The sequence below is a fragment of the Grus americana genome, chromosome 1 (genome assembly GCF_028858705.1).
Source record: "Grus americana isolate bGruAme1 chromosome 1, bGruAme1.mat, whole genome shotgun sequence".
Classification (NCBI taxonomy): Eukaryota; Metazoa; Chordata; class Aves; order Gruiformes; family Gruidae; genus Grus; species Grus americana.
Genome location: NC_072852.1, coordinates 14,016,280 through 14,033,038, shown reverse-complemented (window position 1 = coordinate 14,033,038; position 16,759 = coordinate 14,016,280). Strand labels below are relative to the sequence as shown.

Here is a 16,759-nt window from a genome sequence, read left to right as displayed (position 1 = left end):
ATACTAGATGTTGAAAATGCTTTTTATTTTTACATGACGAGACTAAAGTTTTGTTTGAAGATTACCAGCTTTTAAACTGATATGGTTAAGTGGGTCAAGTTATACAAATTCTAAATGTGCAAGATCTTGCCATTCCTAAATGGCACTAAAGGTAAACCAGACCTGTTAAGCACCAGCCACTATCACAGGCAAATCTTGGGTTAAAACGTCCTCATTTTTAATATTGTTTCTCTCTTATATTAAGAATATATATCAACAAAGTTTCATAATTCTACAGAAATGTTCCTTTACAATTTCTTGATTTAATCTCTTTGGCCTATTTCACCTTTAAGAACTCTTCAGCTTGACAGATTGGATCCAGCTTTGGCTTTTAAGATACACTTTGCCATTTTGTGTGTCTGCCTTAATCCATTTGTCCGATTCATTCCTTTGATTCATGTGACCTGGAAAAGAGAGTTCTGCTTAGTTTGACACACAGTAAACATATCATCTTCACATTGCCTTTTTTCAAGCTCCCTGGAAATACTTGTAAGATTTTTATTATGCAGAATTTCTTTATTTTTAACAGGAGCTTCTGACATTTCTTTCTTGATATAGGGCTTGGTTGTTTGGTTTTTTTGCATTAATCTCATTCCCCATAAGATGTTACTACAATAAAAGTTGTGGGTTTTATTATACAGTACCATAGTTTTTATTATGGGCTAAGAAATAGCTCTACATTAATCCAGCTAAGTAATTTGAAAAGTTTTCATCTTTATTGTAAACATGGAAAACAGACATGGGTAAGACCTGATTTTCCAGATGACCAGACATGTTGCTACTATTACTGCTTTCTTATGATAACGGCATAAAAAACCCACCCCGAGATGTCTGCTGTCTTACATGTTTCACATAAACTTAGTATACGCAGTCATGCTCTGAAAACTTCACTGTATAAGAGACAAAGGAGAAAGTTCAACTTCCCCTCATTTTATAATTAGGAAACTTGAGGCCAAGAGAGAATAAGTGACCTTCCAAATTTATACTGAAGATTTATGACCAAATTGGGAATTAAACTGGGATCTTTTAAGTCCCAAAGCAGTGCCTTTATCACAAGATCAACCTTAACTTTGGTTTATCTTTACAAAATATCTTTTACTATTATTTTAGCATTTGTGCGACTGAGTGAATTCTAAGTTTAGAACTAATTTGAGCCTGGAATAGCATGAGGGATGGCAGGGAAGCAGATTCTGAAACAACTTTGCAAACATGCTCTGCTCTGACCTGTAACACAGCTGAATTTAAGTTTTGGCCACATCAAAACTAGTGGCGAAACTCCAACTGACAGCACTACATCTCCTTCCACAACTCAAGCCCACGTGCCAAACTTTTCAATAGTGTTTCAGCGCTTTGGTACTTCTAAGTGGGATTAATTTAAGGTTAGGGGCCAAACCCACATCAATTCAGAAACAGGCTGAGGTACTGTTTAGAAGTACAGGATTTTCAGAGGAGTCCAATGCTGATGGAGTTCTCCCACTGAATGAAGAAGTTATTTCAGTGTCCTTTGTTACCAGACCACAATATGCCTTCAAGGATCTCCATGTGGATGTCCTAGTACAAGTTCTGCACTCCTAATTGCTCCAGGCAGCAGCAATCTCAATCACTCAATGTCATTCCTACTGTAAGGCAGAATCCACAGCTCTACTCCCCCTCTAATTATAGACTTAAATCTATGATGATCATCACAAAGTTGGACAAATGTGTTGTATGTGAAATCTGTTAAAATCGGAACCATCAATTCCTCAGAAAGCTTTCCTGAATCATCAATTTGCAGTAGTATTGCATCAGAGAATACGGAACAGAAATGAAAACAAAATGTCTTTTAAGTAGAGATAGCCCTTAAAACTTTAGATCAGTCTGAATTTTAAACAGCAAATAGCCTCCAGGTGTCCAAAAAATGTACCAACAAAGAAGTGTAAAGAAAAAATTCAGATGATCCCTTAACAAAGTTGTAGAGCACTGAAAATACAGGGGTTTTTTAGCTAAGGAGAGAGAGCACAATAATGTAGGGCAGAGACATATTCCAGAAAGTACATATTGGAGTGCTTGGTCCCAGTTCCTCTCTCATGTTTTTGTCACTATTGCTTGTACTTCTGTACAAGGAACAAACACTGCAGCACAGAATCAGCCCTATAAATGAACAGTTTTGCGCACTGCTTACACCCTGCTACACTTTTGCTAAAAAGTTAAAGAAGAGTTTTGAAGAAACACAGAAACAACTTAACAAGAGCTGGTTTAAAGCTCAGTTGTTGTCTAAGCTCTGTTTCTCATTTTGCATTTGCTTTGTGAACTTAGAAAAATGTTTTGTTCCTTATGCTTCTTTTGGAGATTTGCCTGCAAAGGGAATGCAGAAAATACAAATTGCTTGCAGGAAAGCGAGTGTCAAGTTCCACTCCCTAGGGATGAAGATCTTCAAACTATTTTAACGTTATTAAGCCTATAGCCAGTAGCAGGTTCAAATCAAGCTTAAGATATTTCAATAGCTTTGGGTATGAGGTGCTAATCAAGCAACAAGGTTTAGTTGGAGACCTTTTGATGACAGTTTGGTCTTAACTGTACTCACTGCCTGTACTCTGAATACTGTGGGACCGTAAGTGGATTTGAGGATGACTTTGCTAGCATGATTAAATCATGAAAGCCAACGGCCTCTTGGATTAAGGAGGGGGGAAAAACAAAAGAAAAAAAAAGATTTAATTTTCATTTCAAAACCCATCAAGACAACAGCATGAGCTCAGGAGAAGATGGATACACCACTATGCTGCGTGGCCACTTTTCCAGTTTAACGTCCAGGAAAATGTGGGGGTTTTTCCCCATGTGTGTCTAAAGGCAGAGAACACCTTTGCAGAACATTATCCAGTGACGTACTGACTGTTTAACTCCTCCAGTCTCCAGAAAGACAAGTGAATAGAGAGCTCTGTTTTCATATCATAAAACACATGAAGATGAGCATATTTTAAATGTTTCTCACTGGTATTGTTAGGACTGTGGTATATCTCAAAAAGGCCGTGAACGGCTTGAGTTAAATGCAAGCTGAAACCAATCAAAAATCTGTGGGATAGCATCTCATCTAATGTGTTTTATAAAAGTTGGATGAACTTTCTATTTGACTTGAAGGAATGTAATCTTTTCCAGATACAACCTGGGTTTTTGTTTGGTTTTTTTTATGATGCTGCTTAAGGATCAAGGCTGCACAGAGGGACAGTGTTTAGAGGGACACTGTAAAACTGTAAAACAAAGCTCTTCCTACTCAAGTCTAGTGGCAAAGAGTCAATAAAAATTGCTTCTAGGAAAGAAAGAAAGTTTTGAAGTGCCTTGAGAACAGAGAAAACAGGGAGGGACACAGCAGCGGATAGTGTTACTCCAGGGATCAGAACAGTAACTCTGAATGCAACAGACCCAAGTCTGGGCAGTGGGAGAAGTGCTGCACTCAGGCAGCTGTTAAGTTTCAGAAGAAACTTAAGTTTCAGCAGACTGCCATAATACAAGCTCTTTCAATTATTTACCTTTTAAAGGCAAGTTGCTTGCCTCACATTATTCACTGCCCCTTCAGCTGTGTTTGTATTTAACCCTGGAACTCCATGCAGCTAAACCCACAGAAATTACCTTGAAGTAAACAATATAGAATTTCTGATAACAAAAGCAGTTAAACACATCCATAGAGCCTCGTATGCAACATACAAGACTCATGCAGTCAGCTCCCTCCTTTCACGCTGGCTTTGAAGCAATCTGACAGTGTAAGTCCACCGCACCTCATAGGCCTCTCTCCCAGTACTACTGGATGAGGAGCCATTCTGTGACCAGCGAGAAGTAAGATTCCTGAAGGACATCAAGGTAGGAAACATCTGTCTCAATCCCCTGTGTTCCAGAGTGGAATCCAGATCTAACCTCACGCAGACATGAAAGCCTTTCAGTGCATGCTTGAGCAAATGATTGTTGTAAGGAGAAAGGTGCTTCTCACCACAATCTGCTTAGAGAACCAAACAGTGAAAAGACTTGAAGTTATTAAGAGAAACCTGGAAAGTCAGAGATAGGACAGTGGTATCAATGCCCATCTTTTCAAGGGAATCTGGTAACTAGACAGGCTGACTCTCTCCAGAGGCACGTGAGGAAGAAGGCCATCTGAAGAGTTTCTAGTGATCAAAAGAACAATTGGATTTGGATCAACCCATAAGGTAGAAGCAACATCTACCTGGAAACTTTCACAGGAGAAAAGGGGTTAGAGAAGACAACTGGGGATTCCTCTCCGTACCCAGGGTATACATCTGAGGGAAGGCATAAGTATCCGGGGAAAGGCTTAAGTTAACATGAAATAGAGAGCCCTGTTACCTGTGTGCATGGTCACCAGAAGGCATGGCTCTGAGAGGAACACTGTTCAGATGTGGCTCAGCAAAGCTCTAGTGCTGTAGATGGGGTGGGATTAGTAGCAAAAGGTAAAACTCCTGTTAACGGCTGACACTGTCGTCATGCTGGATGACATAGGGAGCAAGTATGTGTCTACTTGGGAGAAGACAATCATTCCCAAAGAGTATGTTCTTTGTAAGAGGACAGAAAAATACAAAGAGGTTGGTTTGCCAACTCGAGAAAGTAAGAATAGGGAGACACAATAACCTACAACCATCCCTGGCCTCTGAGGAGCACCTGTGACACTGTGGGACTTTTACCAAGGAAACTCATGCAAGCGCTGCAAACCAGATGGAGTAAGTGACTGCCAAAGTTAAAAGCTCACTCGGCACCAAACAGATGGATGACATCAGGTCAAAGTTTGCCGCTGGACATAAACTTGGCACTAGAACCAGGGCCAGGGATAGAGAAAGATCTGGAATCAGATGAGTCCCTGGCACCACTTCGAGATGGAAGATGTACACGGTTTAAAGAAAGGGGTTACATTCCAGACAACTAGATTTGGAAATTGACACCACCAGCTACAAAGACCCAAAGAAAGTCTCTGAATGATTGCAAGACTTTTTCTGGAAAGCTTACAATTGTCAACATACAAGCTGGCAATAGAAGCAGGTGGAAGCGTGCCCACTGGCTGCGCTCATTCAGTCCCCAAATTCATCCATGCACATGCCTCATCACCTTCCTTTGAGTTACTTTGGAGTGGGTGGGAGCAGATGATCACATCAACTTAGGACAAAAGAAGACAGGGCTGAAAGCCACGTCCTGAGGATGCACTGGATTTAACCTGACATGCTTGCCTAGCCTGTTCGCCACAATCTGCAGTACTGACAGTACTATGGCCTCACCAGACAAGTGCTTACTACCAGAAAGTTCATCTTACTACTTAGCTACATTTTATTTACCATAAGGTCAAATCATAATTTCTAGTCCTATCACCAGTGGACAATTTATTTCTTTCATCTCTGCAGCAATTTCTTATGTATTGGAAAAGTGCATTTTATCTTCCCTCAGTGTTCTCTTCTTTAGACAAAAACAACACTTTTTTTCAGTCTTCCCTCATAAATCATGTTGTTAGGTCTCTGATCATGTGTTCTTCAGAGTCTCTACAGTTGTCCACATCCTTTTTGAAGTACAGTACTCAAAACTGGACACCTTCCAGCAAAGTATTAGTAATGCCATGTAAAGCCAAGGGATTATTTTGAGTTTTACAGAACAGTCATGTTAATACACTGTTTATTTTTTTGCAACTGTGTAACATTATTGTTTCCTGTTTACTGATGTTTTTATTGAAATAATTCTTCTCTTGGGACCACACAGGTATAGGAAAAATGGCCTAAAAAGCATATAAATTGAGATTATTTGAATTTTAATCCTGCCCTTCAACACACTTTTGGCATGACAGTCTCCTATGCTCCTTTTCTGCTTGAATATTTGACACTTTTTAGCCTGATACCCTTCTTCTTACCATAAATAGTTCCAGATATAGTTAATGATCTCTACAGGCTTCTTAACTCAACTGATTTAAGAATACAGGCAGACCTGGAAACACAGAGAAGACACAGACATCGAGCAGCAAGGGCTAAGCAGAACCCTCTCTTCCTACCCTCTTTGCCAGGGAGGGAAAGGGGAAGAATGCCTTGACATGATTGCCATCAGAAATTACTGGAGTTACTCAAGCACTCTCAAGCTAGATAGCCAAGCAAACACTTTCACAGATGGAAGCTGGACCAGTGCTTAGCATGAAAAATCTGTTTTTATAACAGATTTCATTATACCATATGCATTACTTCTAAGAGCGCCTACTGATGTTGATGGAAACAGATGCCTTATCCTTGCAAATTACTCTGAAGAGTAAATTCCCTGGCACTGCTCTCTAGTTCCTTCCCTTTCTCAGCAAGTGTCCCAATTTTGCAGGAAAGTCCCTTCCTTTTCTAAAAGAGCAAAACACCTTTTCACACTCTCATCACTCTGTCTCTAGAGCGGTCACTCCAGGCTTTTATCTTCTTGCTTTGACTAATTCCCACTCTATTCCTTGGTTATCTTGCGAAACCCTGAATGTGACTGCTTGTGGGACTGTAGCGTACTGTCTTCCCCACTCAGTGTGGAAATGGGAGCCATGAAGCAAGGTGACGACATACATCATAACCGCTGTAACAGCGGTAGGAAAGGCTTTCCAAGAGCAGGTGACAGGCTAGATGCATGTTTACCCAAGTCACAGAACTCTGCCCTGTCTTCCCACCGCAGAGCCTCCTCTCTAGCATCCCTCACAATATTCCCAGAGGCAAGTAAAGCTTCCTGAAAGCAGCTGGTTCCTGCGTTATCCACATGAGAATTGGCCAGTTTCTGAAAAATAATCTATTTTTAAACTAACCTTTGAGCTCAGAAGCATAAAAATCTAAACTGCCATGCTCTTGTGCTACAGAGTTTTTGGCACAATCCCTCTTCTCTCTCCATTTTGTATTTCTTTAGTTGCAGTAGGAAGACAGCTATAGACTCTGTACCTAAAACTTCAAGAGTGAATAATGTTTTCATGATATAGAAACAGTATTAAATGATTTTTAATTATTTCAGAATCTACTTGTACAAGAAAATTCTCAAATATCAACTTTAAGAAGAAGAGATTGTTGAGAATGAAGGGACAAGTGCTTGGCCTGCAGAAAGAATACACTGTTCCCACGGGATAAGGTAAAGAGAAGGAGAAGTAGGAAGCATCTCCGTTGCCATGCCAAAGAAACGCTACTGACTTGGCAAAGAAAGGGGAGGCACTGTTTTTCAAAGGGTAGGAAAAGGAACAAAGGACATGTTAAAACCAACTACTTTCTCTCTCTTCACGTATGTTGCCTCTCACTGACCAGTGCAGAAAAGGGAGGAGAGAACTTCTATAAAGAATTGGTTACGTTATGTGAGAAAACACTCAGCAAAGCTAAATGCCAGGTATAAAGACAGATGAAGATATGTTACCTTCAGGCCAGCACTACTTTAGCTGAACTGTATCTTGCAGAAAATCCATTCCAGGGTCTATTTTTCATTCACCTGCATTATGATCAATTTAGAACTATGCTTAATTTTTTATTGTGCAACACTGTAACCTCTTTAAACAAATGATAATCAGTGGCCTAATGTTGTTGCCTCTGCATAATTGTTGCTCATTTCCATGCCTTTGGGATATGTATATTTGAGAGTTAACTAATCAGAACTGCTTTTGGCCTCAACTGCCAAGATCATTTCCACACAGAATGGTGGGTTGAAAAATTACATCCGCTTCAGCGATGACTGTCCTACATAAACACTGACTAGGTCATGAAACCAGAGAAGCCATTCAGCTGTGTACATTTGAAATACTGCTCTTATCTTTAATGGGGCCAGAATAACAAGACAATTGACTGGCCAGTGGTCCTCCTTCACTGGGAGATGTGTTGTTTTATTGCTGAAGCAATTCAATCCATAGAGCCTTGCCAGAATCTGGGGTCCTTCTACAAGCTTCTAGCCTGAGAGCTTCTAACCATGGTTTTTGAAAAATTTGTATTTAATAACCACTAATAAATTTAAATGCTAGTTACTGTTCAAGACAGGAAGAGATACACCTATACATTTCAAGACTACTGTTTTATATAAGCAGGCTACATATTAAAATTATGTACATAAACTTCTAACATTTCCTGACTTTGAGATTATCATCTTACATGGGGGAGGAAAAGTTTTGTGCCTATTTTCTTAGGTTTAAAACCAAAGAAAAACTCAAAGCCTCACCCAATCTGCTATCATAGCAGGTCATACTGACATAACACGTTCAAAAACAAAGCTGGAGCCTTCAGACACATTACGTTAATGTTTCCTCTTGAGTAAACTGAGTAATTGGTAACAGCAACGGCCTTAACTTCTAGATAGACACGTCTGCAGAGTAGAGAAACACACACCCTGACAATGAATTATACAACTGTTTTCGAAAGCAGGAAACAGCAAGACTTGGGATTCCTGAGTTCAATTTTAAATGCATTAGAAGAATGTTTGCAGTAATCCCAGGTACCTTTCCATGTACTCTCTACTCCTTCATCCTCTGCTGCCTTCTGCTCTTCTCTTAGCTCTCTCGCACCCATCATTTCTCAGCCTATACTGCACTGTGTAATATTTATACTGTACATCTTTAAATATGCCATATACTCCTTTTACTTCGCCCTCCCACCCAACAGAGGTACACAGAGAAAACTTTTCATTGTATTTTTAACAGACATTCATTATATGTGACTGTCTAAGCCAACAAAGCAATGAGTCAAATTCAGCCCTGGATTACCTCCCACAGACTCACTGGAATAATGCTGAAGGATGAATTTGGCTCTAAGACTTTTGTTAGAGAAGCAGTTGTTTGCATTCACTAGTCATTTACCAAACAAAATGAAAAAGTCATCAGTAACATGGGGAGTACAATGGTACAAGCAAACATTTGAACCTGAAACAGATGAAACAAGAAGAAGCCAAGAGCAATAAACTCATAAGGAAACGTGGATGCCTTTGACTAAGGCGAGACAGACATTTATTGGAAGCCAAGATTAGTAAGCCTTACCACTTATAGTTACGTGATCATCTTTGGAGGCACTCTGTGTTTCTTTTAACTGGATCTCTGAGCTCACATCCACTTTTCTTCCAGACAACTGTAAATAGGCTTTGAGAGATGCAGGCACCTTGACTGTAATAGAACCTGGTATAAATTGAAATGAAAGCTAGTTAGTTTAACATTGAGATCAAAGCGTGAAATAGGCAATTATTTAGCTAACTTGGATCAAATAATTGTTTATTTGTTGTTTTTAGAGCCTTCAGCGACCTCTTTTTTTATCTCTGAAAGGATAAATGAAGATACCTTCATTTATCATAATCAGAATACTGTATGTCACATGTAGAAAATGGTGTCACAGTATTTCCTTGGCACATATGTGTCCTGTTTTTTGGCTGGGATAGAGTTAATTTTCACAAGAAGCTGGGAGGGGACACAGCCAGGACAGCTGACCCAAACTAGCCAAAGGCATATTCCATACCATATGACATCATGGTCAGTTTATAAGGGTAGAGCTGGACAGGGAGGAGTCGTTGCTGGTTGGGGACAGACTGCACATTGGGTTCCAGGTGGTGAGCAAATCATTGTCTATCACCCGCTTTGTACATTTCCTTATAAGTACTGTTGTTATTTTCCTCTTTGTTTGCTGTCCCAGTAAACTAGCTTTATCCCAACCCACAAGTTTTACCTTTTTCTTCCGATTCTCCTCCCCATCCTGCCATGGGGGAGGGAGGAGTGAGCAAGCAGCTGTGTGGTGCTCAGCTGCCGGCTGGGGCCATACCATGACAACATGAAAATTAACATTGACATATACATTGCAGTCATTGACATGAATGCTAGCAACAGCTCTTGGTAGAGGATCTTATTACAGAAATGATCAAGGGCAGCAAATCTAATAGATCTCACAAGCATTATGACTTTAGTTTCATCTAACTTACAAGTGCCAAGTGCAAGGTCCTGCACATGGGTTAGGGCAATCCCAAGCACAACTACAGGCTGGGCAGAGAATGGATTGAGAGCAGCCCTGAGAAGGACTTGCGGGTGTTGGTTGATGAAAAGCTCAGCATGAGCCGGCAATGTGCGCTTGCAGCCCAGAAAGCCAACCGTGTTCTGGGCTGCATCAAAAGAGGCGTGACCAGCAGGTCAAGGGAGGTGATCCTGCCCCTCTACTCAGCTCTCATAAGACCCCACCTGGAGTATTGCGTCCAGATCTGGAGTCCCCAACATAAGAAACACATGGAGCTGTTGGAGTGAGTCCAGAGGAGGCCACGAAGATGCTCAGAGGGCTGGAGCAGCTCTTCTGTAAAGACAGGCTGAGAGAGTTGGGGTTGTTCAGCCTGGAGAAGAGAAGGCTCCAGGGAGACCTTAGAGCGGCCTTCCAGTACCTGAAGAGGCCTACAGGAAAGCTGGAGAGGGACTGTTTACAAGGGCATGCAGTGACAGGACAAGGGGTAATGGCCTTAAACTGAAGGAGGGTAGATTTAGATCTTAGGAAGAAATTCTTCCCTGTGAGGGTGGTGAGGCACTGGAACAGGTTGCCCAGAGAAGCTGTGGGTGCCCCCTCCCTGGAAGTGTTCAAGGCCAGGTTGGATGGGGCTTTGGGCACTGTGGTCTAGTGGAGGGTGTCCCTGCCTGCAGCAGGGGGGTTGGAACTAGATGATCTTTAAGGTCCCTTCCAATCCAAACTATTCTGTGATTCTAGTTGCATATTTACATTCCTAAGCAAGGACAGGAGATTAGATTTGATGATTAATCCAGCCACTGCATGGCACATTATGAAAGAACTGCTCCTCTGGAACGATGAGACACCACTTACATACTGCTAATGCTAGCAATTATCTTTGCTTTACTGCACAGGGCCAGCTGTTCACATCTTTGAACAGATGCAGTCTCAAGAGTGACAAACCAGGTTAGCCTGTGTATCACTAAAATGTAAACTACTAGCAAAACTGCAGCTTTGGTGGCCTGAATAATTCTACCCTTGAGATTAAAACCAGAAATTCTGACTTCTACTTCCCCTAAATTTGTGCCTCTGTGCATCAGACTGAAGGTAGATGCTGGGCCCCCAACCTGCCCATGGTAGTCATATTTGGAATTACTCAGTCGCAATATTTGGACGCTGCACCCTACGCATTAAAACAAAAATCTACCAAAATTCAGAATACACTTTCTGTGTACATGCTCCTTAGTTTTTGCCCAATTCCAACATTGACTTTAGAAAAACATAAAAGTTTCTTTAAATATATCCCAAAAGCTGAAGCAGAACACAATAAGAAAACTGATGTTGCAACAACTAAGTAGCAGTCAGAAAGCAACCCTAGCTTTGCAATTTAAATTCAGCAGAGTCAGATGCCTGTGACAGTCCTGATGAACAAATAACTGCCAGTATAATTTAGGCCTAAATTTTGCTGGATACACAAAAGCCTTAGGATAAGAAAGGGAAAAGGTTTTCATCTTTGGGTCCTCCTTGGAGAGTTGCTCAGTGATGTGACTCATAAAATCCAACACATATGCAACTAATGTATCACAAATGGGACATTTTCTACGCTGCAGCTGTCAGCAGTTACTCTGAATTTACGGAGTAAATAAAAACAGAATTTCATCAACTTTGCCTTTACTAAACTGTGCTGCCAGAAGAGATGTCAGGCCATGTTTTGTAAAGAACATTAAATAGCTTATTAGATGCATTCCTCTTTGCTACTAATTCAAAGACACATAACGTGGTATTAAGTGATTCAAAAGGTAAATAGGAAATAATATATAAATAAATTTCTTTGCACCAATGGAACCAGACTAGCTTGTACAGAAAAGTGGCACACAAGTGATTTCAATGTATTTCGTTCATTATTCCCCTTCTGAGTAACTGCTGGGTTTTAATAGGGCACAGGCATTGTCTCAAACAACAAAAGAAAGGTACCAAATTCCATATTAATTTAAACCACCTGAAGTGTCTGACATGATGTGAAAGTCAACTATAGAAAGGCTGTAGTAGGTGGTGGGTTTTTGGTTGGTTTTTTTTTCCCAAAACTAGGACGAACAAGATGTATTTAGGGATTTCTTATTTGCCATTCAGAAGACAGGATATTGTAAAACTATGGATCCAACTTTAAGAGCAAGCTTTTAATTAAGAAGTGAAATTCTTGTGAGTAATCAGGAGGAAAAAAGGAAGAATGGTAGGGTAAGGCCCTCTCATCTTTATTTTTCTCCCTTCGCATTTCAATACTGGGACATTTCACCAGGAAAAGGCAGGAAAAAGAAAAGTCATGGTTGTCACTCTGCACATACATATACCATCACAATGGAGTAAACTGTGCTCAAGGCAAGGGAAGATTGTAATCCAAGTCAACTCTGCAGAATTCTGCTGGGTAGCTTGCCAGGAAAAAAAAGAAAGTATTGAAAAATTAAAAAAAAAATCTGTAATCCATTTTAAATATCATTGCCCCTTACAGAGTTTACTGTATTGTAAGTATTTATACACATTTTCTAATAATGAGGTAAAAAAGAATGTAGATAACCAACAGTCACAAACTCATTTTTTCCAGACAGATAAACAAAAACACCCCCTTACCTCCTTTTCTTTTACATCATAAGCTGCCACAAAAAAATATTTGTTTTAGTTTGCTAACCTTTCTGGGATTTCAGATCCACTTTTCTTAATTGACTGACATAAACATCTATTGCCCCATGATGTGTAGAAGCTTTTAGACTTCCATCTGATGAATCTAAAAAAAAAAAAGAAAATAAAAGAACATGTGTACCGTTCACTCTTTTTAAATAAAAAATTGCTAGAATCTTACTTTGAACTGATTTTGTCAGTTCTTCTCTGTTTGAAAAGTATCTTATATTGATCGACTGAATATCAGACTTCTCTTAGAAAAACAGGTTTCTGAACAAAACTTATCTCCCCAGCCCAGAACTGCAGCATACCCTGGTCCCAAGGCCAGAGCCCTGCAGTTGTTACTGGAGTTGTAGCATCTACAAGGCCTTAACAACACTCCCCTCTCACTACAAGGATGAATTCATCTTTGTGCAAAGATCAAACACAAAATTTGAACACTAATATCTATTTTAGTTTCCAAAAGAGTTCATTTGCTCAGACTCTGCACAGGGAGAACATTACCCAGGAAAGCTGCCCCATGCAAACAACAAGCAATTGTGCATTGTAACATCTTGTTACACAGAGAACTGTGTTACCAGGCTTTGTAAAGTCTGATTCACTACATCTGAACTTTCAACAAGTGTTTCAGAGAACGATTGCATTCTAATACACACAGAAAAACAGCATTTGTTCTTTGCCTTGGAATAGACGCACCTACATTTTCTTCTATATCTTATTAGCTGAAATTTATGATAACAAAACTTGCTGAAGAAACCTTTTTTACAAATAGAAAGCCTTTAAGAAACCTTAATTGTATACTTCTCAGAAATTGTACAGTTTCTCAGAAATAGTCTTTAATTACTTGCAATGTATTCCAGTTTTAAACAGACAAATTTCCAAAATATTACAATGAAGTCCTGAAGTGTTAATTTTTAAAATACTGAACAGACCTATAGCTGATAAAAATTGCGAAGAAATTATGAAGCAAGTCTACAGAAGCATAAAAAAATTACATATGTACATAAGCAAAAGGCAGGCAGTGAAATATCTTTCTAGATACACTGCTAGAAATGAAAGTATTGGCAAGAAATCTTGAAATACTGATAAATACTGTTTTTCTTATTTTCTGGATGTGCATACAAAAAGAAACACACTCAAACTTTCAGAACTAGCTAAAATAACAAAATCAAACCTGAATAAAACTTTCCATTTTAAAAATTAAAAACATTAATGACAGATTGAAGTTAATTAGTCATAACAAGGATGTCTAGCTTGCCACACAGTTTTAGCTCTAAATACTCATCTGGAGATTTTCTGATGCCAGATCTCAAGCACAGATGTGGAAGATCAGTGTATTACATATAAAAGTAAAAACATAGAAAGGGATTATTATCACACTGCTAAAACTGATTGCTTCGGCAGGGAAAGTAATTAAAAAGAACAAGTAGCCAATCCATATTTAGTCAGCTGAGAACCTGAGACAAATAAGAACACAGTAACGACTGGAATTGGATGGGAATGTTTCTCCTATCTCAGTAGACTACCATAAAGAAGTTCTGTTCCAAATCTGAAGGAAAAAAATGAGCTCTTTGTTAGCTGAAAGTTTTGTTTGTGTAAGTCACAATGAAACATTTTATTGATAACTTTTAAAAATGTTTGTAAGTTTGAAAATCAAAGTCATTGAAACAGAAAAATTTACATGAACCAATCTTTTTAATAAAAAATTTTTGCAGGGATAAATCAACATTTTCACATAAAAGCCACTTTTGCAGATACTCCAAATCAAATTTAGTTAACAGCCAATCACTGAGACTCCATGTAACCTTGACAGATATTTTGATAGCAACAGATACAGGAAGTATCCAACCTCTGACTTGTCTGCTTTACACAACACATGCAGTTAGTTCCTTTATCTGCACTGTGAAGAAAGAAGAGTCTCCTGTGATAGGACAGCAACCCTCTCCAGGGAGAACAACTGCTAACAGTCTGTACAACACCACCAGCTGATGGTACTTTACAGAGACAAATGTTTATTCAGTGAATCCTTCCTCTTCTCACTCTTCAAATGCAAAAGCAGCTCTTGTGAGATTCTTCACAGTGGAAAGATGCCTTTTGCAAACTGATTAGCCCCACTTCAAGACTGAACAGAGAGTTCCTTTCTAGATTTTCAATTAAATATATATATATACACACACATTAAAAAAAGGAATTTAATTTCATGAGAGTGACTGGAATCTGTTTGTAGATAGCATAAACAGAATAAAGGATGCAGGAAGAGGGCAGTAGGCATAGGTTCACCAAGGCACAGATTTACGGATGGCAGAAGAAAATACAGGAAAGTTGCAAAACCACTGAGAACCGCAGCAGCATTAACCAAACACTAAAGTAGACATTACAATACCTGTTTAGCTTTGATCTATGGAAATAATTTTATGGAAACAACTGAACATGATTTCTGGAAAGAATTTGACAGATATGATATTAAATACAAATGCTTAGATACAAATACAAATGCCAAGAGACTTAAAGTTGTTCATCAGTTCTGCAAAGTCTATTAAAAAGGCTGTTTAGGTTTTGTGTCTCTATAACTCTAAACAAATGAGAAGGGGGAAAAATGGAAAATGGATTAAAAACAGCAAATATAAGGTTATATAACAAAAAAGGCCAAATTTAAATCAATGAATAAATATTTCAACAAGAAAAATTACCCCATATTAAGTAACACAATCTGGTAGGACAAAAATACATAACTGAAATAATAATGGAGACAATACATATTTTACAGTTATGACAACACAAAACTAAGGCGATTTATTTTTAAATTATTATTAATCTGTAAATTAAGACACCTAGTCTTAGCTGGGATCAATGTGAATAACTGAAGGGAAAAACAAGAAAAAGAGTGCATAGTTTAGAGTTTGCTAAGGACTGACAACTCCAGGGGAAATACAGGGATGAATTGTGCTACTGGAGACAGAACAGATGGTCACTCTTGAGCAACTTCAGCTGTTAAAGAATTTACTAGTAAAGGAAAAAAAAGGAGGGGAGGAAGCAGTGAAGCAAGATGTCCTTGACAAAGTTTTTGTTAAGTTTTATGAAAAATAAGTACAGCTTGAAGAATAAGATCTAAATATAAGTCATCTTTCCTTAAATCTAAGCAAAAACCATATTTTCCTAACAGCACATAACGACTGACCTTGCTTATGAGAAAACTGATTTCAATATTTATTTCCTATCTTTAACCAAATCATAATAAATAAAAAGTATAAGATTCCAACATATCTGAAGTGTGAGGAAGATTGAATTCCTACTTAACTGGCTATTTGGTATTGTTTGTTGTCAATTTTCTTGTTTTAGTTCATTGTTCTAAAACTGTCACATGAAAAAATATTATGAGAAACTGAAATGCACACATTAAATAGACTAATTGCACATACTACTAAAAAAAAAAAAAACCAACCCATGAGTGGTCCGTACCATACTGACCATCTGGACCTGCTAAAACAAATGATGTAACAGAGAAAGCAAAGAAATCTCATGAAAACAATTCCCTTGCTAACTAAACTGTCCAGATTATTCTTCTAACCTCTAAATTATCTACTTTCTACCTCAATTTTAAAGTTATATCATTTGTTTTAAAGGCCATAGTCTCTTTTGGATAACTTACTCTGTTCCAAAAAAAAAAAAAATCATGACATGCCTCAATCCTGCATCATAACACAATGTGCCAAGTACAACTTCACCTTGATAAGCCTCTGACCTACTGCACATCAACTGGGATCTTCCCCTTGGAATATCTATCCATGCTGTTCACATCTATGCTTCTTCTTCCACAGCCTATATCATACTGTGTTAATCATCTCTGCAAACCAATTAGCTATAGGTCTCTACTATTTTAAATGTTGAAGACACTAATGAGGTAGAAGCAACTTTTGAAGAGGTATGTGCATCTAGACAGGAACATGATTGTCTGTAATATGAAATCCCCACAAAACTCCAATGGAAATTTCAATAAATTATGTAAAACTGCTCATCTGTGAGCCTCAAGTTGGAGGCCAGTAACTAGCAGTGAACTCCAGGGTCAATACTGGGTCCAGTCCTGTTTAACATCTTCATTAATGATCTGGATGATGGAGCAGAGCGTACCCTCAGCAATTTGCTGAGGAGACCAA

General features: G+C 38.8%; 1 protein-coding gene across 2 annotated transcripts in view; it reads right to left on the bottom strand.

Annotated features, from left to right (window-relative positions):
- Window positions 1–3: 3 nt before the first annotated feature.
- Window positions 4–16,759, bottom strand: part of FAM185A (family with sequence similarity 185 member A) — a 50,498-nt gene continuing 33,742 nt past the window's right edge. For both annotated transcript variants that reach the window (XM_054801049.1, XM_054801044.1), the window contains 3 exons: window positions 12,616–12,711; window positions 9,002–9,136; window positions 4–443 (listed from right to left, as the gene is read on the bottom strand). In XM_054801049.1, coding sequence (XP_054657024.1) covers window positions 328–443; window positions 9,002–9,136; window positions 12,616–12,711 — 347 coding nt within the window. In that variant the 3' untranslated portion in view covers window positions 4–327. The remainder of the gene's footprint in view (window positions 444–9,001; window positions 9,137–12,615; window positions 12,712–16,759) is intronic.